The 25,688-nt window shown below is 37.5% G+C and overlaps 1 protein-coding gene across 1 annotated transcript; it reads right to left on the bottom strand.

Annotated features, from left to right (window-relative positions):
- Nucleotides 1–929: 929 nt before the first annotated feature.
- Nucleotides 930–23,799, bottom strand: EIF3E (eukaryotic translation initiation factor 3 subunit E). Its single transcript, XM_008923182.3, has 13 exons — nt 23,692–23,799; nt 21,903–22,017; nt 18,783–18,900; nt 15,623–15,665; nt 15,074–15,178; nt 12,969–13,094; nt 11,491–11,615; nt 10,227–10,353; nt 8,110–8,211; nt 7,592–7,701; nt 2,758–2,860; nt 2,150–2,284; nt 930–1,098 (listed from the first exon to the last, which is right to left on the bottom strand). The coding sequence occupies exons 1-13, from the start codon at nt 23,779–23,781 to the stop codon at nt 1,060–1,062; spliced, it is 1,338 nt and encodes a 445-aa protein (XP_008921430.1). The 5' UTR covers nt 23,782–23,799; the 3' UTR covers nt 930–1,059.
- Between the last annotated feature and the right edge of the window lie 1,889 nt (nt 23,800–25,688).

Here is a 25,688-nt window from a genome sequence, read left to right as displayed (position 1 = left end):
AGAGGAATCCCAGAACTTAAGGAGTGAAGAGGGAATCAGGTACACAGGTAAAATAAGGCAAAGGCGAGTCATTGATTTTTCCCCTCAACCTTAAATGCAGAATATTCATGCAGAGACAAGTGTCTGTTCCTTTCCAACATCCTCATTCACCTCAGTGATCTGTCATTGAGTTCACAAAATTCTAAAAAGGGATCTTTGATTTTCTCTTAAAGATGCTGTGGTACGTTCTGCAGTGCAAAGGTGCTAAGGAAAACCAGGAAAGCCCGAAACAGTAGCCGAAAACTCCAGAAACTCACACAGTCCCTTCTAATTCCAATAGTTGAAAAAGAGTTTTGTTCCCTTATGTTTGCATCATTAATTATAAGAACTTCAGATTTCAGAATAAAATCTTTAAACCATATGCAGCTCATTCGTCAGGCCTTTTGTAATCCCCCCTCCCAACCAAAAAAACTCTACTCCATAAAGTTTACAACCTTGGGCAACATAAAAAATGAGATCTCAAGCAGGAAAAATTCTAAAGCATGAACGCAGAGGTCTACTGAAATTACTCTATGTGTAGAGTATATTAAGTTTCATAAAGCTGTAGGCTACACATGCCTTCACTTTTTGAAGATTCTTCTGTAACAAACAAAAACATGAAAGTACAGAAGAAGATTTTGGTTTGACTAAATGTTCAGTGGGGATCCATTTGTTTGTACCACCCACTTTTAATTTTTTTAAAATGCAACATTTGCAATAGATAATAAAAAGCTATAAATCCCTGCTTCCAAACTCAGACAACTCTGGGAACAAAAGCATCCTTTGGTACAAACAAATCTCACAGAACTAACATTTAAAATTTGCAAAATGTGACCCAAAATGCTGTAGAATACTATGGCGCTAAAAACCCCATATAAAACGTAAGGATGTATTCAAGTCAGAGACACACAGACTGTTAAAAGTAGCCAATTTTATTCAGATTATGTTAGATCTAACATATAGTTGCCTTTTCTCAAAAAAGTTACATATTTATGTGCTTTTCAGTCAAATAAACTGATTTCTCCTCACTGCAGAAGTATTTCAATAGAAGCCAGAGTCTTGAGTAGCCCAGTTAGGTGCCTAAAAAATGAATAAATAAGGATTAGAAGAAGTTACTATATTATCTAATAGTTACTGAAATGCATAAGACACTAATTTAAAAGATTTCTAACGCTGTATATGGCTATGAAGTGGGAATGTTGGTAATTAGTGAAGGATACCCTGTAAGTTTAAAGCAAGTGTTGATACAGCAGAAATGCATATTGTAATTGAGTTGTACAGCTTGAGTTCTCCAAGCTAGTAGTTTCAAAAATGAAAAGTTCTAGAAGATTCCAATATAAATTTAATTTTTTAGCTATATTTTTAAAAGAAAATAGTAGCACAAAAGTTTCACATGACTTCCCATTAACAGAATAAACTAACGCACCACTGCTTGCTCAACTTCCATCAGTATTTCAGCCAAGCAGTGAGAAAGCCCAATAAGACTTTTATGTTTAAGCTCTTTTACTGTGTGGTTTGTTTTGTCTGGCTGTTTTTCTGTTAGTTTTAAAGATGTATGGTTGGGTCCCTAGTGGACCACCTTAACAGTGGTGTTCTCCCTCACAGAGTTCCCATACTGTAATGTGGAAGGAGGCAAAACCAGATGATCTTGCCAACTTTCTCATTTTCACTGGTTCCACTAAAACCTTTTGATGATTCATTATATTCGCTAGAATTTCATTGAATAGGTTTAACAGTTCAGGTTTTGCACAACTCCTCCTTCACGTTCCAGTCTTAAGCACCATTCTTCTTTCAGTACTACATATTCACCTACAGGAAGTACAACTCACTTGGAAAAAGTAACTACTTTCCTAGGTTCCTTCAATATCTGCCCTTCTCAGGTAAGGAAGCAGAGCAGCAAATGACAGAAACAGTTATGCAACAAAAGAAGTATCTAGTGACAAGGCGAAAGGTGAGAAGAAAGCAAGAACCGCTGTCTAATTCTCGCTATAAGAAAGTAAGCCTTTTGCAATTTAATTCCTAGTACAACTACAAGTAGGCACATCTGATGAATTAAGGCATAGATCAAGAATTAAATTTATCTCTCACAACTGGAAGATAGCAAGAATTCAGAAAAACACCTTATACCAACCTCAGATCTCCCACTCTGATTCAGTTTCTTCTCAATGTTCATAGCCAACATTTGACTACGAAAAGACAGACTTTTGGTTTTTTCAATCACTTGTTGGTAAGGTGAGACTGCATTGTTGCCCATGACCACATGGCCCTAAAACCCAGCAAAGACAGAATAAATTTAACAATCACAAAGAATGCAAAAGCCTTTAATGTAATGCTCTGCTTTCAAAACTTTCACAGCTCATCTTACAGACATGATCAAAACACAATAAATGAAATCTACCACACTTTATACAGGAACAGAAACTTCTGTTTTCTACTGTTTGTTTTTCTTTGCCCATGAAGAAATTTAATGAAAAATACATTTGTATCCATCTGACTTTAAACTGAAAGAGAGGAGGTTTAGTTTAGATTACTGTGAGGGTGGCGAGGCACTCAAACAGGTTGCCCAGAAAAGCTGTGGATGCCCTGGAAGTATTCAAGACCTGGTTGGTTGGGGCTCTGAGCAATCTGCTATAGGGAGAGGTGTCCCTACCCATGGCAGGGGGGTGGAACCAGATGATCTTTAAGGTTCCTTCCCACCCAAACCATTCTATGATTCTGTGATTCCATGTACAGTCTTACCAGTTTTGAATCCAATTTGGCATCCAATCGTGCATTTCGAATTAGATTGACAATCCATCTTTCTGCTTCTTCGGGAGTCATATTTAGTTTATCTGCCAACATACTAAAAGATAAAAAACTTATCAAATGGTGAAACAGAACCTCTCTGATGTTGGTAAACATGACTAGGGACTTCAGAATACAAGTTAAACCACCACAAAATTTGGCACAGTCCAAGATTTGTATTCAATAAGTACTGCATACCTAGGAAGCTTTTATTGACTGAAATGACTTTAAAACTTACAAACATTCTCTCCTGCACATTTCTCACCCTTAGTGTTTTACACTGCAAGGAAGAAATTCATATCCTGAAGTATATACTTAGTCTGAACTACACCATACTGCATTTAAATCTCAACCTGCACAATTTGCACATATTTCTATTAAACCTTGCCTACATGAACATTCTTTATTTCCATTTCAGTAATTTCACCACTAACATAAAACCACCACCATCACTATAAAACAAACAACTGAATTGCTTTTATTCTTATTTAAATGCAGTCAGCAGTCAAGAAAGTTTAGACTAATTAGTCCAGGAAAACATTTAGCAAGAAAATTTCTCTCCAAAGTTCAGGAAGAAGAGCCATGACACAGAGCTTGGTACAGAAGATGTGACAGATACACTATGCTCAGGCTTCTTGCAATTTCAAGGAAGGAAGGTGGGGGAGAACCGAGAAAGGAAAAATTCTTAATGAAACAAGCACTCTTGTCCAGGAATAATTCCTTCTAATAGCATTTCCTGTGGCTTTCCAGCTAACTCCTTTAGTTTCCTGCTGGCAGTTGGCTCATAGCAGACATTTGTAACGCTCATTCTTCCATCAGCTTTCAGACTAAGGTAACAAACATGAGGTAAAGGGCTCCGGGCATGACCCCAGAGCCAGCTGGCTACGCTGAGTTGCACAAGAGGTCAAGTTCTCACCATGTTAAGCCATCTTGCCTGAACATATTTTTCCTCCAACTCAAGTGATTTTCTTCTTGATGATTATCTGTGTCAAGTAAATACTTTATAATCTATCACTTGTTACCTCATCTACCTGGCTTGAATATCTACATACTCTTCTTTATGCAGTATTCTCTCCAATATTGCCCTGATCTCTCACCTTTCTCCCAATTATAAAAGCAAATTAAATTTTTTGTCACAGATAAACACGAAGAGAGGTGAATAGAAAAAAAGAAAGTACTGGACTTGCATTGAGTCACTTCAGCAAAATAACACAACGAATGGGAAACAAAGTGTCTGAGCTTAGGGGAAACAAGGAGAAATAAAATCCAACCTCAGCTGATACCGTTCCAGTAAATTGTTAATCTGAGTTTGAACTGACAATTGTAAAGGCAGGCGAAAACAAAAAATATCAGGGATGTAAATTTTTCTGGAATTATCAGTCATCTAGGCAGAACATGAGGTATTTCAAGAGAATAAAGGTACAAATTGCTTTACTATGTCAAATCAGTGATGTTAAGTACTTGACTTGAAACTAAAGAAATTTCAAACTGAAAGAATGTAGTGTGTGTGTAATTCTCATACTTCTCTTTTAGAAACATCAATAAGATTCAAATAAAATAACACTTCCTCTAGATGCCACAGAAAGGCTACTGCCACTACAATGGGGAGGTAAGCAACACAGCTTTGAGATTAGTGTAGAACCTCTATTCTTGGACATAGTCAAGAATCAACTAGTCAAGGCCTCAAGCAGCATCATGGAACATTGCAGTGGGTCCTGCTCAAAGCTGTAATTGGGTTCACAGGATTTAACTGGATGACTTCCAGAGGTTCCTTCCAACCTACTGCACCTGTATTTTACTTTTTTCTTAACATAAAGTCCCTGTGTAACTGGAGGGGAAGAGGGCACAGACTTCTAGAGAGTCATTCCAAGCCAGAAACTACAAAGTATTTTATATCACCTAGCAGATAATAGGTTAGCACTGTTTATAAAGATCACCACTATAATTCAATAAAAATGGAATAATTTTATTAATATGCAAAGACTAGTCTACCATTTCAAGTTACAGTTAATTTCAAAGGGTTGTTTCTCCAAAACAGTTGCAAAATAGTTTTTTAATAATTTCTGTACCTCTGTTTTATAAGGAAATTCACTTATTTGGGTCATGCTAGGGCAACTGTTACTTTCCCTTACTTAAAAGGCAATGTTACTGAACTCCACACATCATCATATACAAAGAAGACCATCTTGTATATAGTTTTCTTGTGTGTACAGTACAAAAGAAGAATGAAGCTCTTCAATTAAATACAGGCATAACAAACTAACCAAAACACGTTCAAAATTAACTTCATCTATTACTCCCTATTAAACATGATATTTCAAACAATAAACCAATTGCATGATGATTTGGGATGTATAAATTTTAACTTACAACTGATAAAGCTTTGTTCTTTGGAAAAATGTCAGCTGCCTAGCAGATGTTAAGTAGTTAAAAAAATTAAACAGGCATTTATTTTCCACTTAATATAAGGAATAGGCTTCCCACTAATTGTTTTCAAATTCATTCTGAATAGTTAAACAGTACTTATCAAGCACTGTGGTATAACTGCCTAGTTTTCAGCTCCAGCAATAGCAGTGGAAATCACTTGTGGACAAAGAAATGCAAGAATGATGCCTCAGTCAAACATCCAATTAAAAGCATTTCAGCTGGCTAATTTCTTCAGAAGCAAGTCTGAAATGCAATACTTATGCATCTCACTTAATCAGCCCAAATCTAATGATTGTTACAGCTTGCAAAGAAGTTTAAGGCTCATGTCCACCATTGAAAGCACAATAACCTACTGAGGACCACCTTATTACTGAAGATTGATTCCATGTGCAATTACCTTAGTGGTATGTGGCAGGAATACCCATGTCAGCCTGAGATAAATGTCTCAGCACAAAATCTACCACTTGCCTCAGAACACACTATAATGCTTATAAAATAAGGACACTGCTACCTATATTTAGGAATCACACACACTAACAAGGACAGCCAACTACACTATCTCCTTTCATACTTAAACTTGAAACACCACACATAGTACAAAAAATACAAACTGTAAAATAAGTGATATACACTAAATAAGTGACAGTTATCTACCATAAACTTTGATTTGTTAAATAAAGCTTGCTATTTCTGCTATAATGGCTCACTGGTATGCTGCCCACAGTTTATCAGTATCTTTTGACAGAGACTTGAAAAATACTTAACACACATACTCCAGACTCTTTGCTCATGACTTGAGACACGTAAGAGAAGCGGACTTCTTACAAAGACACCTACTCTCCAGTTAAAAAAGTTTGAAGCTTAGCTTCATTGCAAACTTGTACTTGAAAATGTGCAGCATTCACAGCACTAAAAATAATTTATAGAAAATAGCAAGACACTACTGGGCTTTCTATTTCCCAAAAATCCATCCTCAAGAGAATTATATTTACATTTTTTTTCTTCCAAATGTTTATCCAAACCCCCTTTATGCTTAAATGTGCAGTACTCTGCTTAAGTGATTTCAGATGAAGCATTAGCCTTCCTATAAAAATGAAAATTAAGTATGGAAGAGTTCTATTCCCAGCACCTAGTTTCATTTACTATCAAGACTATGCTTAGAACCCTATACACTCAGCTGACTAAAATGTTCGAAATTCACTGTTTCCCTTTTACATCAAAGAGATTAACTACTTCAAGCTGATACAAAGGATTAAAAAGTATTTTCCAAAGGCAATTACAACAAACATGTCACCCAATGACTAGAGATTAAAAGTAGTAAGAATCAGTCCTTTCTCCAACTATACCTATCCATAAAAAAGCAATCCTTTCAATAAGCTTGCAAAACTAAGATGATTTTCTCTCAGGTCCTTTTCTTTTGTAATCAGGCAGTGTTAACTCACTTCCTCAAAGGGCTAAATGCACACATTTGCTCTGGATGCAGGCTGATAACAAGACTCCACTGAGTTTGATCAATGTAACAGTCTTAATTTCTCTTTCTCTGCACTGTTCTCTACCACTGAGATTTTTATAACATTGAGAGTTTTTCACTTTTTTCTTTTTAATTTAAGGGATGTGGAAACATGGGGAATGCAGCAAAGGCCAAGTGGAAAGATCTCAAGTGCTCATAATATCTTCCTGCTTAGGGTGTTTTTTTTGTAAGAAAGGCATCAGAGCTGATCTATTTAAAAAGTCAGCATTTATAAAATTAATCTGAGTGAACAACAGACATATTTGGTGATTAGAACATAACTCTTACAGATGGATCACTCACTCTGTGCCCCAGAGAATAAGATCCATTGTTTTCCATTTAATAAATGGAAAAAGCAACACGATTCTTATAATTTTCCAAAAACATACCAATAAGACAGACACGGGTATCTGTATCTACCAAATATAAATAAATTTAAGCAATTACTGTATTTGCAATTTGCATTAATTTAATATTAACACTCTACATCAATGTGTGGAACTGAGCTCCAAATGAAGACACCAGGACTTTGACACTGGGTATGAAAGTTTCCATTAAATCCTGTAAAGATCCATGGCAAATTTTTATCTTGAAAGCACTGCTTTTTTCGGGGGTTGGGAGTGGTGGAGAGAGGTTGTTTTGAAGTTAAACACAATAATTCAACTTTGAAATACGATTGTAGTAATTTAAGTATATCACATCAGAGTTATAAAACTATGAAGGAAACTGTCCAAATGAGATTTCAGTTAGGATTTTATATGACAACTGAATATTTTACTACTAAAGTTTACAGTGTCAAACTGTCATCCATGAGTAATTTTTCTGCACTGACAAATTGCAGCGCTATCTTACCCAATGCTGATACACTGATGGATGCGACAGAAAGTCTCAAATATAAAAAGACGGGCATTCTCAATGAAGTCCTCAAGGCAGGCCACTAAGAAGAAATCATTCACAAGCACCTGCAAGGGTAAGCAGAAAGAGAACACTGAGAACAAACATGGAACTAGTAATTTGCTGGTAGACACTGTCAGTAACTAAGATCAGCTACAGTACATCTAAAAAAATTATTGCTATACTCCAAGATGTGGAAAGCCTGAAGCTCAGCCAAATGCAGGATGACCTATTTGCTCCTTGTTCTAGAACTTCTAAAACATAATGTTAAAGCCATATCCTTACTAATAAGTCTTGTTTCAATGTTACAAAATGAGTTGTCAAAAAACCCACTGCCAAACAACCATGAATTAAAGTTCATCAGAAAACAGTGGCAATGGAATCAAACACCACTTCAAACAAATTAGCTGGCCACTGTGAATTTTAGAGGTCTTCACTTAAAGGAAAAGGAGTCTTATTAAGGTTTTAAGTCTTACTGTTTCACACTCTCTCAGCTTCTTCTGTGCTCCATCAAAATCAAAATTAACATACAAGCATTCCACAAACTCTGTGATAGGGTCCCTGTATGTGTAGGACTCCTGTCAAGATAAAAAATTGGAACAACATTAGAAATCAAGGCCATGTGGTTACTCAAGTATTCCTTATGTTCTTTAAAAAAAAATTAATAGCAGAAACGAGTCCATATATCACATTAAAAAAAAAAACCACACCTGAACTTCCCAATTCCTCTTATAAAAGATGCAAAATTGTGCTTTCTCCCAATAGACTGGTTAAACAACCAGAGGTATAGTTCCACCTTCAGCATTTAATGCTGCAATCTTTGGGTTAGCAAAGTGTCAAGAGACTAGAACCAGCTCTGTATCAAACCTCCAAATTTCTAAAACATGGTAGAATAGTCTTCCTAAATTCTGATTTCACAGACAACTCCAATGCCAAATCCTTCATCTTTAAACTGAATGATTAGTGATTTACAGGGACAACATAACTAATAAAAATGCTACTTTCTATACACAAAATAAGTCCAATTTACTTTGGCATTACAGAAATTATTCAACGTTCTAAATTACCAGGCACAGACAACACTAGATCTATACACAACTGTGTAAATTCAGATGTAATTGAACATCCCCTTAAGTGTGTCTAATACATATTTTAAAACAGCTTAAGTCAATATCTGTCAATATCTGCTTTACCACACAGTAAGATCAGCAGATTAAGGGAATTATTAAGAAAGATGTTTTTCTTTATGGATGAAAGTTATTTTTCCTACCCCAAAAACCTGTATTTATGGTCTCATTATTTAGTTTTAAAATTCAGTTTTAAGGGTAAATGTTTTTTGCATCAAAATTATGCTTGTTAACCATTAATTAGTAACAATTAGTTAACAATTAATTAGTAATTAACATCCAGTATGCAAAATACTCTTGGATTAATAATCTTTTAAATTTAACAGAACAACAAATTGCTTACCTATCAAGTTCAATACTTGCAAAGATATTCCAAGTATAAACAATCTCTTATTGCTACTAGAGCAAACAGCTTACACACAAATAATTATCCTGTCTGATCCACTTTCAATGTATAAAACCTCTACCACATCATGATTTAATATAACGAACCATACAGAGTAGAACAGTACCAAGAAACAAATATTTGGTAAGAAATTTCAAAATCAAAGCCCAAGTTGGTATTTTCCAGAGGAACGCCCTAATGACCTTTTTTATTCGTGCCAATTGTACAAGATAAACAAAAGCAAAAGAAGTTGTAAAATGTTATTTAAGTATTAGAAGTTCATATTACATTAGAAGCTCGATGCTACAATCAGATTTTAGATAAAAGATGAGTCTTAATACTAATTTATAGCTTCTCATGCTACTTCCTTTGTGAACACTAATGCTTAAGAACAGATTAATGTGGGCTTAAAATCTGATCCTTGGGCTTTGACTGGGCTTTGCATGGGTAGTTACCTCAATGATTGAAATGGATATAACTGTAATAACTGCACTGTCACATATGTATATGCATATATATATATATAGTTTATTATTCACAACATTATCAAGTTGAATACAGGCATGATGGCTTTTATACAAGTTGCATGCTGATTTCAGCTAAAAATCTTGGCCACAACCCCACTGATTGCTATCAAGCACAATTCTTTTATTGCTCTTGTCCATGTCTACATCCTCATGTAACTGTGACAACAAAACTGTTCTCAAGAAAATGCACGTGAATGCAAATCAACACACACAATTCAGTGGTTTTAAAATGCATAAAGAACCCTTATTCATACAACAATTCCTTGCAGAGATAGCTCAAAAAGAATCAGATCCAAAGCCATTTCACATATCTCACTGAACAGAAAATAGAGTGCAGACTCTATTGTACTCATTGCTCATTTACATGAAAGGAGGGAAAAATTATACTCTGCTACCACTGATCAATGTGCATGTTACTTCAGTGAAAAATTAGTTCACTGACAAAAAACAAGCATCAAAATGCTGCAAGTCCTAACCCAGGCATATATTATTAGAAGAAAGTTATTATGAAGTCCCATTAAATGGCAGAAATTATCAGATATTTCAAACCTTACCTGTTGAATAACCTTGACTAGATCTTTCAGCACTTGCCTACGTTTACGAACATCCTTATTTGTTATGACTGCAGTAGTCAAATATCTGAGGATATGTGGGCACATTGTCTGAATTGCATTGAGATACCTAGAAAGAAAAAATACGGACAAGATGCAGGACTCAGAGGTATACTTAAGTTTGCTGATGACTCTAAATTGGGAAGAGCTGTTGACTCCCTCAAAGGCAGAGGGGTCCTGCAGAGAGATCCTGACACACAAATCAGAAGGCTGGGCAATCACTGGAACAGGGCAACCCTGGATGTAGGTACAGGCTGGGGAATGAAAGGCTGAAGAGCAGAAAGGGACCTGGGGGTCCTGGTTGATGGCAAGTTGAATATGAGTCAGCAGTGCCCTGGCAGCCAGGAAGGCCAGCTGTGTCCTGGGGGGCATCAAGTAAAGCATCGCCAGCCAGTTGAGAAAGGGGATTGTCCTTCTCTGCTCTGCACGGGGGCAGCCTCACCGCAAGTACTGCATACAGTTTGGGGCACCACAATATTAAAGATACTAAGCTCTTAGTGTCCAAAGGAGGGCAAGAAAGATGGCAAAAGTTCTAGAGGGGAAGCCATATGAGGAGTGGCTGAGGGCACTTGGTCTGTTCAGCCTGGAGAACAGGAGACTGAGGGAAGACCTTACTGTAGTCCACAGCTTCCTCATAAGGGGAAGCAGAGCAGAAGGCACTGGCATCTACTCTCTTGTGACCAGCAACAGGACCCAAGGCAACAGCATGAAGCAGCATCAGGGAAGGTTTAAGGTTGGATATTAGGGAAAGATTCTTAATCCAGAGGTTAGTTGGGCACTGAACAGGCTCCCAAGGGAAGTGGTTACAGCACCAAGCCTGACAGAATTCAAGAAGCATTTGGACAATGCTCTCAGGCCTATGGTGTGATTCTTGGGGCTGTCCTGTGTAGGGCCAGGAGTTGGAGTCGATGATGATCCTTGGGGATCCCTTCCAACTCAGGATACTCTATGATTCTAATTTCTCAGTGTTAAGCTGTTCTAGACTCCTAAATCTACATATAATAAGTTGGTCCTCTCACAAATAAAGTATTTCAATTTTCATTTTTAGTCTCAGCTTTTCCTCAAGAATACTTCCTAAATAGCTTTTATAAAATCAAAATAGGACAATATTTTCCCCTGCAGCCCTAAGCTCAACAAGCTTGCATATTCAAATCATATGCCTTAATTTTGATTTAAAGACTCCCCCATATAGTACAACACAACTTACTGTGGCTGATAGAGAAAAAGGTCAATGATATTGTCTCTCCCTTTAGGATGATTAAAAAACACGAACAAAGACCAGTGGATGAGCCACGTTCTCTGCTGAAGAGACTGCAGTGGAGAGCTGACAGACTGAAGGAAAATGTAACATTAGTTTAAGTCAAATATGACACAAAGTTTGCTTGAACATTAACCCACGGGAACCTCTAATTGCTCAAAATTTTGTGATTTTCCACTAACTCCTTTTAACTATCATCACCCTCAGGCTGAGTTTGAGATAAATTTTCCAATATTATATTCCAAATTATTTGCCAAAGTTTGCATTGTTACAGCAAAAGCAGAGATTTTAGTTCTCCAAGACCACCATACTAACCTAAGGTATTACTTCCCTTTTTAAACTCGAATTTTGTTTCTTGTACTCCCTCTCCAGATGTGATCTGAGAAACTACTTGGCTTCTCCAGCTTTTCTGTTTTACTTTTTAAAGTCTCATAAAAGCTTTTTATTGCCCTACACCCTCAGACAATGATGAAATGCCATAATCACTTTCAGCCAAGAAATAAGAACGTATCTTCATTTAAACCAGCTGATAATGCACAAATAAGGGTTCAGCTCCAAGCTGGACCAAGTAGCTGTATTAGCTTCAAATTTCAGCAGCACTTCAGACAGACTGCAAAGCAACATGTTAAGAATGAACTGACACAGCAACTAATCATCACTCCAAAGAGCATGACAATTAACTACTATGATTCTATACTAAAAAAAATCTTGGAGTGTAATGCCTAAGTCAAATATTCTATTATAACCACATAGAATCATAAAGGTGAAAAAATTAACAGAAGAAAATTTATTAACATTAGTTATCTGCCACATAGACAAAAAACAATTGGGGGACACCAAAAACCAAAATACCAAACATCTTTTCAAGCCTTTGGTTCAGGAGAGTAAAACTCCCATCTTTGGTCAGTGAAGGCCCATGAGCAAAGAGGAAGACTGAGAGGTCCCTAATCCCCTCAGCTGCTCTGAATTAGTACTGCAGTCCTACTCTCCCCTTGTGTTCTTGGTGCTCATCTGAACTCAGAAGCCGGTAAGAAACCTGAATAGCTGAGAACTGTTTCCAAAAACATTGCCTTCATGAGATAATAACACAGCCTATTTACATCCATTTTATTCTTTACAGAAAATTAATTGTAGAAGTATCTTGCTCTCAAACTCATCCTTAAGATTTTTTTGGTTTATTGGAAATATATTGGAAATACATTTGAAAATATAGCTTCTTTTTAAGGTGTTAAGAAGAAAGCAATTTGAAAAAGAAGGCTTCACTATTTTTCCACGAGCACCCTTTGATTCTCCCACAGCTAATATGAAGGTATCAAGTGAAAAGGTGGTAAATACTCCTAAAAAAGATTACAAGTGATTTATAATAAAACTTGAATACTAGCATGTCTAACATCTCACCTTATTAACATAACCAAGATTTTACTTACATTATTATCTATGGTCTCCTTTAGTCTTGTGAGATCTTCCATGGCTGCATCCCAATTCTGCATCAGTATTTCAGATGCCAGTTTTCCCCAAAGAGAACTCAAAGCATTTCTGTCTGTTGCTGGAACCTATTTTCAACAACAGCAACAAAGTCACACTATTATAATTTTTTTTAAATTATTATTTATGTTTAAAATTAAGAAAGATATTTTCTGGTTGTATTTTTAACGTACAAAATATCAAATTTGCATGGTCTTAACTTTCCAAAATTAAGTGCTTTTTTAAGAAAAAGCAGTTTAGGCATAGAAAACAGCAGTAAAACTTCTGAAGTAGAAACCAGGAAATTCTGTCAAAGTAAGCTCCATGCTGCTGCAGTTTAAGTTAAAAAAAAAAAAGAAAAAAATGAAATGGCTGAGCACCAGATGACACACTGGGTCCAAAATTATTTTTTTCCCACCATATAAAAATGCTTCTGAACTACTAAAACGAGGTTATTACAAAGCAGGTTCCTCAAGAACTCATGATAGTAGGTAACCACCTAAAAAAGTTAGCATTGCAAGTTCTTTCTGGTAACGCTGTGCCCAAAGGTGTCCTTGTTACAGAAATGTCCAGTAAAACTGCAACTTTGCAGCAGTGACTATTTCCTGGAAGGGTAGCCCTGAGGTCAAGATGTGTTAGTTTTATACAGGAATGAATTACACTAGGTCATTCACAGTGTCAAATTCTGTTCTCAGACTGGTTACAATAGTTCTTTCATAGATTATGTTACATCACACAGGACTTTAAACAAATCTTCTCCCATCAGAATTAGTAACAAAGTCCTATACCAAGCTATTACCAGCACAAAACCAATACTTCACTTTTTGAAATTAGTTACTTGACATAAAAGAACATAAAGCTGAGCCCAGAATTAAGGCACAAAGAATTAAGGACAGCTGCCCACAAACCTATGCATGTAACTTTCATTTCCTCTCTCAGCACATAAAATGAACCTATAACACTGAAAGTCAGCTTTAGTATCAAAATTTAGACTAAGAATTCAACTCATTCCTATTTTAAACCCTATTCTTCTAATTAAAGATATATTTCCCAATTTTTCTTCTTTAATTATAGTAGATTACAGGAATTATTGTGGTTTACTCTAGCAGTATCTCAGAGTTAAGATTACTTGTAGATGGGAATAGAGATTAGATAGCATCAACATATGAACCACCACATGTTTTCAGCAATCACTCCACATGTCTAGGAGACACACAGCTTCTAAGTCAGTATCTTGCAGACAACTAAGGTGCCAACTTAGCAGATACTTTAAGTTTAGCAGGTTCATATGCACTGTGCTGATTCCAAATCACATAACTACAGTTAAGCTATTCACAATAACTGCTTTTAGATACTGCAGCTGTTCTAGCTACAGTACCTGGATTTTCAAGCAGTTATGTTAAATTTCCATTTGTTAGTAAAACAGCACATTCACTGGCCACCAACAATAAATTTACTGTGTTGAGATTCTTACAAGACATTAAATCTTCATTCTCAAAATTCACTCCCACCAGTAACAAATGATATGGATTACAACAACATGAAAAGAATTGCTTTAGAGATGATGGATCTGCTTCTACATTTTTCATTTAAGCTGTTTACATTTCCTAGGGAGATGACTTATACTCTTAAATCCATCACAAAATTCAAGAGAAGACAGATGAGAGTTCAGATAAGAAGCTGGCAGTTTACCACTACCACCAATTACATTCAATCCACCTGCAAGCTTTTCACTACTGTTAATTACATCTGTGCACAAAAACAAGTATTCACAAAAAACAGTATTCATTTTGCCGTATTCCATAATTAAGTGTTACCACAAAACCTACACATTAAAAAAACAATTCTGAATTCAGCTTTAAAAATAAGAGAACTGCTGGACAATACTGATAATTATTAACAATTATTGTCAACTTTGCTGTACAGTAATTGCCTCAAAAAGATCAAAAGTATTATATTCTAAGAATTAATACAGACATTTTACTGGTTTAAGTATTTAATTGAAAAAAACCACCCAACAAACAAACTCCAAAACTAAACCCCAAACCAACAAACAACCAAAACTTACCAGAACCCTAAAGAAGTAGAGATATTCTGCAGCTCCTGAGTAATTACCACACTCATACTGAAATTTGGCATACCTGTAGAGTGTATCTAGGTACTCCTGCCTAAACTGAAAAGGAATACAATAAAAGTTTTATTCACTAGGAAAAAAGAAACATACTGTCACAAGCCAATTTTAATAGTAGAGTAAGCTTCAAAATCTGTAGTTTTTCCAAAGACATTGTACACAGAAAAAGACAATAGAAAACTATTATGCTCTCAATCCATGCCATGGAAAGAAAGATTATACCAATATTAGAAAAAGGTGAAATTCTGTATTGCAAAGTAAAGCACATCGTAGTTACACAGGTGCAGCTAACATTAAATTTCAGCTTTGTTTGTATAAAAATTATAAGTTCAAAGGTATAAATATATTAGCATTAGGAATTCTGCCTATTAGCTACACTGACAGGAGACAGGGCAAAATGCTAGTCCATAATTTCTCAAAGCTGTCAGCTTTGAGAGAGCTTGGGTGGAGATACTTTGAACTGAACTCAACTGATAAAACACTTACCCCGTGCTTCTCAGCTAAATAGTCAAACAGCATCCGACCATCTCTATAATAAAAAGATAGAAAGTGCTGTTTTTTCAAAGCAAACTGATAGTTACCATGCAACACACTACACAGTGCAACACAATTTTAAAGGTAAAATACACAAAATTGAGCACAAATTTTATGTGATCTTCCTCCACTTGTTGGTCAAAAGCAGCTGCAGAAACATAGAGCCATCAATTCCTAAAGTGTCACAAAGAAGCTTCAAAATCTTAAAATTATTCCAATTTTAAATATTTTTAAATAAAGAATGCCACTCAGCTCTTCCCACTTTCATGTTCTAATTCCAGAGTAGTTACTCTAGACAGCCTTGATTTTAACAGGAGACAGGAAAAAAACCAGCTAAGACTAAAGTAAATACAAGTAAAAAGGAAACTTATCCCACTGTTAGCACTGAGGCACAGTGGTTAGCAAGAATATCTCTACCACAGCAAATACCTGCAGAACACAAAACTATAAAAAAATAATCGTATTACTAAATTCTAAACATCTAATTCACCCATGGTCACATCTCTGAAGACTATTTTTTATTCAACATTAATACTAAAAGGACAAGCAGTATTATCTAGATCAAAAGAAAGTCTGAGCCTCCAGGAGGCAAGCTATAAATTTCCTGGTACAAAGATACTCCCTTGCACACATATTTTACTGTATTTTCCCATTTACTCTGAAATTAACTGACTGCAAAGATGTTTGTTTAATTAGAACTTATGGTATAAGATTCTATAAGGAACTGGCAGGTTGCCAAGTGAGCCAAGAATGACAATCCCCAATAATACTTGTGAAAGCAATTAAATAATTTCATGGATTTGTTCCAGTGGAAGATACTTCAAGAATGAGTAATACTGACTGTTCCTCTAAAATTTTGAAGTCAACGTCCTCCAACTTAGAGAAGTGACATGTTTTGGCTTATTCATGAAAGAACTTTTACCTGCTAAGTCTCCTTTACACATCATTTCCCAAACTTTCATATTCCAAGCAGTGCTGTCATGGATCAAAAGCTGTGATCTAAAGCCCTGATAATACGCAGCTCTGAATTTGATAGAGATTCCAAATCACCAGTAGAAATTCACAAAAGGCAAGGAATCAAAAGTTGCTTTCTACAATCTACAGCACACTGTTCAAGGTCTAGAGAGTTGGACATCTATCTGCCCAACTCTGCCCATTACTATCTAACCCAAATCATCTGGATTGGAACTACTGCCCAATAACCAAACCCAGAATTTCTGACCTACGAAGTTTCCAGACATTTTACAAACAAAAATCACATACCAGTTGTAAAACAAAACTTGCTGCATGAGTAGCAGGGTTAATATTCTATAGCATTAGGCAAGTTATATTTCATGCATTTATTGACTTTATCTCTTGCTTTCAAACATGGCATTTTTAAGTACTACTGACCAACTTCCGTGAATCAAAAGTCAAGTAACAGAGCACATTTCCCAAGAAATGATAGTACTTTAGTAATTTGAATCCTAGGCCAAGTATTACTATAAAAACTGGATAAAGGCAAAGCAAGAATTGCACAACACCTCTATACACTCAATTAGATGTGAATAGTTGTGATAATACCAGGAATTCCTTCCTTTAAGACAGTCCCAGTTAATAACTTCAAGGCAGTTAACTAATGGTGATTGGGCCTTTCACTTTCAAAGTTACACTTCCAAAATGAGTGGCTCCTGGCTTTGCATAACCCCAAGCCATAAAGCAAATGTAATTATCTTACATGAATAGCTACTCTGAAATTAGATACAAAGGCAGCTTACTTAGTTAACGTTTTTTAAAGCAGAAGATTAAGTACATTCTGGTGATATCAGAATAGAAAATAAACTTTTTCTGATGTGCTGCAAAGCACATTTCATGATTCCTACTGACATGTTGTTTCATGTGCACATTGAGACACAGTATACTGCACTTCACCATTTCTGCACTAAGTTCTAAATTATTCTATAACAAATTCTGAAAACAATGCAAAGAGTGGAGAAAACACTGGGGAGAAAAAAATAGGGGAAAGAAAAAAAGGATGATAATCTGTGTTTGAAATAAAGAGTAAATTCTAATCAAGTTCCTCCCCCTCCAGGGACCCATATTCTTCAGGGGATTTATTCCCAAACAAAGGTATACTCAAAGATTTCTGCAGACTAGAAAGAAGAGTTTGTGCATTCAATATTTTTGTAAGAAACCAGTAAACCCGAGTTTATTCAAATTCAATTGAGCCATAGTTGCTCTATCTGGTGCAGTATGCTCTGTTTGAAATCTTAGGACAGGTAAGGCTGAAGAAAGAATCCAATTAATATTCCAGCGTTTGTCAGACACATTTACAACAGTAATAACAATGTTTCCCATGTACAGGCAACAAGCAGTAATTTATGTCAAACAAATACCTGCCCACCCCTCTATTGAAGGTGCAGGTACTCCTCAGTGATTACAGCTGAACTCTTTCCTACAGAACCCAATTCAAGCTTAACCACAACAGAACTCTCATAGACCTTAGATATAATGTACAGACAATTCATTCTACTTTAATTACTCCCATAAGCAAATTAAGAAGAAATGGATGCGCCTTAAAAAGACTATTATGAGCACCACCTAACACCAAAAAGTTGGAACAGTTTGGGGGTGGGAAGGGTAAGGGGCAAAAGGACAGAACTCCTGAAAGAAATATGTGCTCTGAGGCTGAACAGATGCTTATCCATCAGGCCTCCCAGACTAAGATGGCATTCCATAATGCTTTGTGGAAGGCAGAAAAGAGATTCTGAATTGTTTTTGTTCGTATTTCCCCTCAAAAAAGCCTAAATCCCTTCAAAACCCAAACAAAAAAAGCCCTTCCACCTCCCCAAAACAAATCTTGGCTGTGATTGGACTGCACTGAATGATGACTGTCCCTTGTCCCAAGTTGACTCATGAACATTAAGATCAATAGATGTCTTTTACACAGCAGGAAAAAGCACTGAAGAGAACAAATTATGCCAAGCAATTTCAGTTATCTGACCACAAGCACTACTTAAACACTGTCTGGAAATAAGTGTCCTTCTTTGTAGTTGTTGCACAGAAAGCACTCCTATCATCAACACCTCAGAGGTACCAACAAGCCACCCTGAGAAACCATGTTAGAAGTTACCTGGTGGACTGCATTTGCCTCGTGGTCTCTGGATCCTCAAACATCTTCACAATAGGTTCTGTTTCAGCCTGAAGCTGCTTCAGCTGTGCAACAACAGTTGTTCTCTTCTCACGCAAAGCTAAACACAAAAACAAAAATATTTTTATATAATGTCTTAAGTTGTGACAGAAACCAACGTGTAATTATATGGTGCTGACTTTTGAACACATCTTCCCTATTCCTACCTCGGTTGTCCTCTCAGTCAAGTCACAAACCCAGAGGTATCTAACAATTCTTTGACTTAATAAAAAGCTTCTAATATTTGGTTCTTCTCCTCCTGTGTGGAGTTCTAATCAGGCCACTAAAGAGCAGGTACAGGTGGAACAGAGTCTGTATTAGACAAGGAATCTTCAGGCTTCCACTAAGGGAGAAACAACCTTTTAATTTTAATTAAGTTCACTTATTCCAAGTAAACTTGGGAAAAAGTAAACAGTCTCATGATATCATTAAGGTTGATTTTCTTCTGACTGATGATCAGGTTCTGAAAGCACATTCACAGAACACTAAACTGAAAACTGTCAGGAAAAATTTCAAGCAGCTCAATCTGCAAAATTATGATTTAGAGCACTCTGCATGCTTAATGGAAACATTAAGCCTTTTATGAAAAATTGGTAGGAAATAGGGTGATTTTTTTACACAGATCCAAACTTCCTGACCAAGTGCTACCAATGCAGTAAAATGAAGCCTTAAATAAAATTCAGAAAAGTCTACGTGTTAAAAAAAAAATAAGAAAAAAATCACCCTGACACTGGCTATGTGACCCAAGAAACATCTGGCATCAGACAAGCCAAGACCAAATCCCAGGAGAAAAATGCAGGAAATGTGAAAGTATGCCACACACCAGAGCATTCAATGCCACAGTGAACCTATCAGACATTTCTTTTGTGATTTGACTAACCAGGTATTTGAACAGGACATCCAAAGTGGCCAACATCATAATGGTGACCCAACCTAAATCTGACTTGCCTGATAGGAAGTGTTCCAATAAGGAAAAATTATCTCCAACTTCCGTTGACTCTTGAGATTATAAAAGAGGAAGGGAAAACAGATGAAAGAAAAACCATTCAGTTGACTTACTAAGAATACGAAAATGTTTTCCTGCGACATCTCCTGGGTGTGTAATTGTAAGTTGATCTCATGGAAGACAAGACAAAAGCAACTATAAATTGTGCAGGGACATTTCTAAGTATAACTGTGTTAACTGAACTTAGCTTTGAGTACTTTAAACAGTGAAGTCTTAAAAAAAAATAAAATCAGCATAAACTTCTAATGAAGTCAGTGATTCCACAAATAAGAACCACCTGTCTGTACACACATTCTGATAAGCACTGATACATAAGGATGGCACACACCAGAGAGATCCCAGAGTAAGTTAAGGCCTTTGCATAGGAAGCTGTGCAAGCAAGCACCCCGAATAACTGACTCCACGTGCGAGAACTAGCTCTGCTTATGTTAACTGACTAAAAGCCACATATCAAACAATGGTAAGTCATCATATAAAAAAATCCTGCCAAACTGATGATGTAAAGTCTTAGAGATGTTTGAAAAGAGTATAAGAAAAACATTACAAGTGTGGAAATTGCTCGTTTACAATGAAGGCAGATGTCTCCTAGCGACAAAATTCATTCAACTTTCCTGCAGCTGTGACCTTATAACCTTAGGCAACCTGCCTAAATAACTGGCTGTAATCAGAATATCGAAGACATAGGCTTACTATTTCTTGTGCTGTTTACTACTTTAGTATTTTACTGCTAATTTACTACTTATTTACTACTGATAACAGTAATGTTCTTCAACAGTTTAGAAAAGCTGAAGCAGGGAAAGAAAGAGGAGACCCAGGAGTGGACTCGATGATCCCTGTGGGTCCCTTCCCACACAGCACATTATGTGATATTCAGCTTCAAGATTTTTACAGCCCTGATATGCCCTTTTTAATCAGTAGAGCTGATAAGTAACCTGACAGTGAGGAAATCCTTACATCTGTTTCTTAGATTACAGAAGTGACACTCTGGTTCTCAATAGAAGTCCACGCATCACTGCATATGTGCTCAGTACAACACCTAATGCCAGCAAAGGTTTGGTCAAATCATTGACTCCAATGTCCCAATGCTATCAGTTCTCTTCGTATCTTTCCAAAGAGATGAACTGCCATCTCTGCAGTCTAAAGGCAAGACTCAGAGGCAGAATGCAAAAGCACCCAAGTCTCTTCCTTCTAAGCTGCAGGCAAGACAGACTGTAGTCCCACTAGTTTAGAAAAAGGCGAGGAATTCCCCAAAATGAAAAAAAAAGATGGTGGATATTCAAAGACTAGGTCAGGGAAAAAAAAAGCCAAACAAAAAAAACCCCCAAACCTGAAAAAAGGAACAACAGGAAAAAAAACCAAAACCAAAACACCCATAAAGGATAGAAATTACAGAAAGTAAGATAACATAATTTTCTCCTTCTCCAAGACGCTCCTCAAGAAGATAGAAATTTAAGACGTAAACAGGAAAATTCCCAAAATCATGGATAAGATAGTAAGAGATTAAGTTTCATATTAATTATAATCTTATATACAATTTATTTTCTTCTAGACAAACAGCTATCTATATTTTGACAGAACTGAGGAAACATCTTCAGAAAAGCATCTTCAGAACCATCTTTCTCTCTCCAAAGTCTAAAAATCAGCCACACACAGACAGATTAATGGAGTTACTTACAAAGCAACTCTAGTCTTAACATACTGGATGCTTCATGAATAAGTCTAATGACATCAAATCATTGTGCAATAGTGTTTAATTTGACAGATGAAAAGTTAGTGCAGTGCAACATTAGGCTATACTTTTCAAGTGCTTGAAATTATCAAATCAGCATTGAAATACTTCAGACATCACTCAAAGATTACATTCCTGACAGACCAACAAACCCAAACTTCTCAGGATTAGGGAATTCTATCTGTCTCAGTATTGCACCTCCTTTTGTTAAGGCCAAAGTTAAACTGTATTCTAGTTTTTGAATGCAACAAGCAGATTACCACTAGTTATCTATCATTTTAGATAGAAAGGTGGTAAAACAAGTTTTACATCTAAATGAGCAGCTTACCGTGTGGAATTTCATCGGAATAAAGATTTTTGTACACATCCATGGCAAAATCCACCATGTTGGTATCACTAAGGAGATCCAATTTTCCTTGGAGTAGTTCTTTTTCATTGTATATCTAAAATAGAAATTATTAACAGATTTATCTGAATGGTATTAAAGAGTTTCAACTCACATTATGTAGTTATTTCTACGGCACAGTTTATAGACTCTTGTACAACTGAATTGTTTAAACACGAAATCTCACAGCTCTGTCATTAAATGTGCTTACTATAAAGCCTTTCTACATTTTCCATCTTGGCAGGATACCAAAAACTTCCTGCTATTTATGAAAGCAGGAACTTCAAAGACTAGTTAGAAGTTAAGTAACATTACTGTTCTCTTAACAGGAATAGTAATTCCTATTGCAAAAATTATATATCTATTTTAAAAAATAATAAAACCTTTGTCAGATTTTTCTTACAAAGTACTGAATGCTTTCCACAAAATAAAATGCTGAACAGTGCAGACTAGTTATATTATTTAAAGTGGATCTCAGAAGAGATGCTCAGGATTAAATTTATAATTTAATTGCAGCACAGATTAATCTAAAATATGCTGCCAGGTCTAAAGCATAAGAATAAATTCAGAGTAGCTGTACAACTGGATGGTGTGCTTTTGTACTTGTCAAACTCTTTTTTAGAGATCCTACCCCATAATTTAGCTGTGAGTTGCAAACTGCTCTTAGGTCTTCAAGATGTACGTGAGGGCCAAATCTGGAGTATTCCTCAAAAATACGTTCGCACAAGAGCTGTATTACAACTCACCACACCACATTTATGGACATCTCAAATATAGAACCTGCAAGTTTAACTGGGCTCTGAACACTCTGTTATTCAAGATTAACACTAAAAATAAGTCTGTTTAACTAACTTGAGCCGACTTACAAATGCTAAAATAGTACAAATGCCCCCAAGATGACAGACATTAAGGAAAATCCACGTGCTAGACACAACTAGTTAGGTCAAGTCTCGATATATGCATGGTCTATCAGTTAATTTCTGAAGGCTAAAAAACCATCTATTTTAAACTCAAAACTTATGTCATTTTATGCATTTTGCTTCCACTTTAAAGTAGCTCAGACGAGTACTTCGTATACTTTAGGCTAAACTCTTATCAGTCTACACTATCTTCAGCATTATTTGGTTCTCTGTAGTAATAAAACTTCGAAATATATAAGAAAACCCACAAGAGATAATTCTAGAACGGACTTGACATTTGTTCTCAACACAAATTTGTGATGACAAGCGTTTCAAATTGGAGTTAATCATCTACACTGGTGCAGGCCCACAGACCGCCCTGAGCTCCGCGGCCGCGGGGGTGTCCCTCGCTGTGGGAGTACACCTGCGGCTGCGAAGGAGAGCTTTCGCTCTTCTCTTCATCGGACACTGGGGAGGGAAAGACACTGCGCCAAACCCGAGGAAGGAGGAAGCGCAGAATGAGCTCAGCGCTGCCCGCACACGAGCGGCCGGGGCGCTGCGCAGCGGGATCCGGGACCGGCCCCCCCAGGCCCCTCTCGGCCCTGCTCCCGTCCCGCCCGGGGCAGTCCCACACGCCTCGCCCTCGACCCACGAGACGCCGGAGCCCCGAGCTCCTCCCTGCGGAGGCTCCGAGTCCCCCCACGGGCCAGGCCGGCCCCGCGCGGCGCCGGAGAAGGCGCGCCAGGCCCACAGGAGGCACCGTCAGCTTCTGCAGAGCCTGCCGCTTTCCCGCTCCCGCAGCCGGCTCTCCAGCCCCTGGGACAGCCACGTACCTCCTTGACGGAGAGGAACTCCAGCAGCGGGAAGACCAGGTGCCGGTCCAAGAAGTGCGCGATGCGAGTAGTCAGGTCGTACTCCGCCATCTTGGCGCCGGCAGANAGAAAGGGAAACTTCATAAAAAAACATGATGACTCTCAATATAAAACTCCGCAGCACACAGTGGGTCTGATGTACACCAGCTGAAAGAACCCATTTTGGGACAACAGTTCCATTTATGGACTTCAAAAACTTTTGAAACATCACAAATGGTTGCTGTGAGCAGTTGTGTGAGCGGGTGGTCTGGTCCTGGGGCGCCTGGCAGAGGGACACAAACGGGGCCTCGCCAAGGAGCTTAAGGCTTCTGCCGCATCACTGTGGAGGCAATGGCTGAGCTGAATCCTGCCGGGTCCCACTCCTGTGCCCCCGGCAGCTGGAGGGCCCATCCTGGCGCGTGATGTAGGGCCAGGGCCCTGTGGGGCCAGGACAGGGCCCTGTCCTCGCCTCGGGCTGGGTGAAGGCACCAGTGGAAAGTGAGCAGGTCCTGAGGAACATTTTGTGTCCTGTGGCAGGTCCAGCTTAATAAAAAGGGATTTCTGGAGAGGTGAATGACTCCTGAAAGTGTTACAGAGGAGTTGTGAGGTGTGAGTCCAGCCCCCCCACTCCCTTTGTGCTCCGTCTGGGAGCTTGACTTGATTTAATCTGGTAAAGAGGATCTGAAAAGGGGTCTAAGCTGTCCTTGGCACCAAGTGAAAAGGTTAAGTATTGTTCCATGTTGGCCATGGTTCCAAGCCGTCAGTGGTGAGGCCATGCCAGATGGGCTGCAGTCAGGAGGCTGGGAAGCTGCTGGACAATGGCTTACCCAGGGAAATCCAGGCAAGTGCAGAAATGGGAGAATGGCTAATATTGATGATAACTTGCCTATTTCTTGTAGCCAGAGTAGGGGAGCATTGGTACTGGCTGCCCAGGGAAGCGTTTCAGTCACCATTCCTGTAGGTACTTAAAAGACGTGGATGTGGCACGCAGGGACATGGTTTAACAGTGGATTTGGTGTGGTTGGCCCAGATCTAAGTGGTCTTTTTCAACCTAAATGATTCTGTGATTCAATATGTTGTTAACTCACCAGAACGCTGAAAGATATAAAAGGTATGTTTACTTTTATACTTGATAAGTTTTCTGCTGATTTTTGTCAGGACACACAGTTGGTTCTAGTGAGTCAAACCTCATCTCTTTACACATTAAGCGTGACTAAAACCTTTGTCACGAGGAAACTTTTTCTTTTCTGGGCAGAGGTATTAAATAATTTGCTTAGTGATTCATATAACTACAGACTGTGTCTATGGTAGCTACAGTAGCTGTTTATGCAGAATAGCGAGTTAATACAGTTGAAGTACAGGTTAGTTCAAAACTTTTCTGGTTTATTTTAATGTTAATGGGAGATGAGAAATAAGGAGGCCTTATATTTATGAGGCCATTCTTCAGGCAGCTAGTGATGTTCTCCCTACCTCAACAGAAAGATGTAAAGGCTTCAGAATTAAGGATATGACAGGCTGGTTTTCAGACTTGAGTCTTCATTGCTGCTCCATGATTACAGTGGTAGAAGGTGCTCCATAAGGGAAAAAAAGTTTGCAGAATGAATTAAGTCTGTTCTTCAAATGACTCCAGTTATTAACACTTTTGTATAAATCTGTGGTGTGTGTAATTTTGTATTAGTAATGCTCTTCTTGGGGTATCATCTGTAAGAAAGAATCCCTCTTTTATCTGCAAGACGACTTTGTATTTTTCATAGTAATTGTAGGAATCATTGAACTTGAAAAGGTACCTACGTATTGCTGATGACATACATTATCTCTGATGGTGAAAACTATCTCCCTGTATTACTTTGCCCATTGTAACCATGTGGGTTTCACCAAGGCCTGTTCAAAGTTGCTGTTGGTTGTTCCTCCTCATGGCAATGAGGTTACAGAGCTGCCAGTGGAACACAGGCTGTGGAGGTGCCAGTGGAAGACCCTCA

This window comes from Manacus vitellinus, unplaced genomic scaffold (assembly GCF_001715985.3).
Source record: "Manacus vitellinus isolate BGI_N305 unplaced genomic scaffold, ASM171598v3 scaffold_1_pilon, whole genome shotgun sequence".
Taxonomy (NCBI): Eukaryota; Metazoa; Chordata; class Aves; order Passeriformes; family Pipridae; genus Manacus; species Manacus vitellinus.
Note: the sequence above shows the minus strand (reverse complement) of the source record. Positions and strands in the feature narration are given on the sequence as shown.

Bases quoted from the DNA above. Each gene is read 5' to 3' on its own strand.
- EIF3E (XM_008923182.3), bottom strand. From the start codon at position 23,781: ATGGCGGAGTACGACCTGACTACTCGCATCGCGCACTTCTTGGACCGG. The intron at 15,179-15,622 runs GTAAGTGTTTTA...ATTCCTTTTCAG, and splicing joins ATTTAGCTGAGAAGCACGGG to TTTAGGCAGGAGTACCTAGA. The intron at 10,354-11,490 runs GTAAGTTGTGTT...TTTTCTTTCTAG, and splicing joins CTTTTTCTCTATCAGCCACA to GTATCTCAATGCAATTCAGA.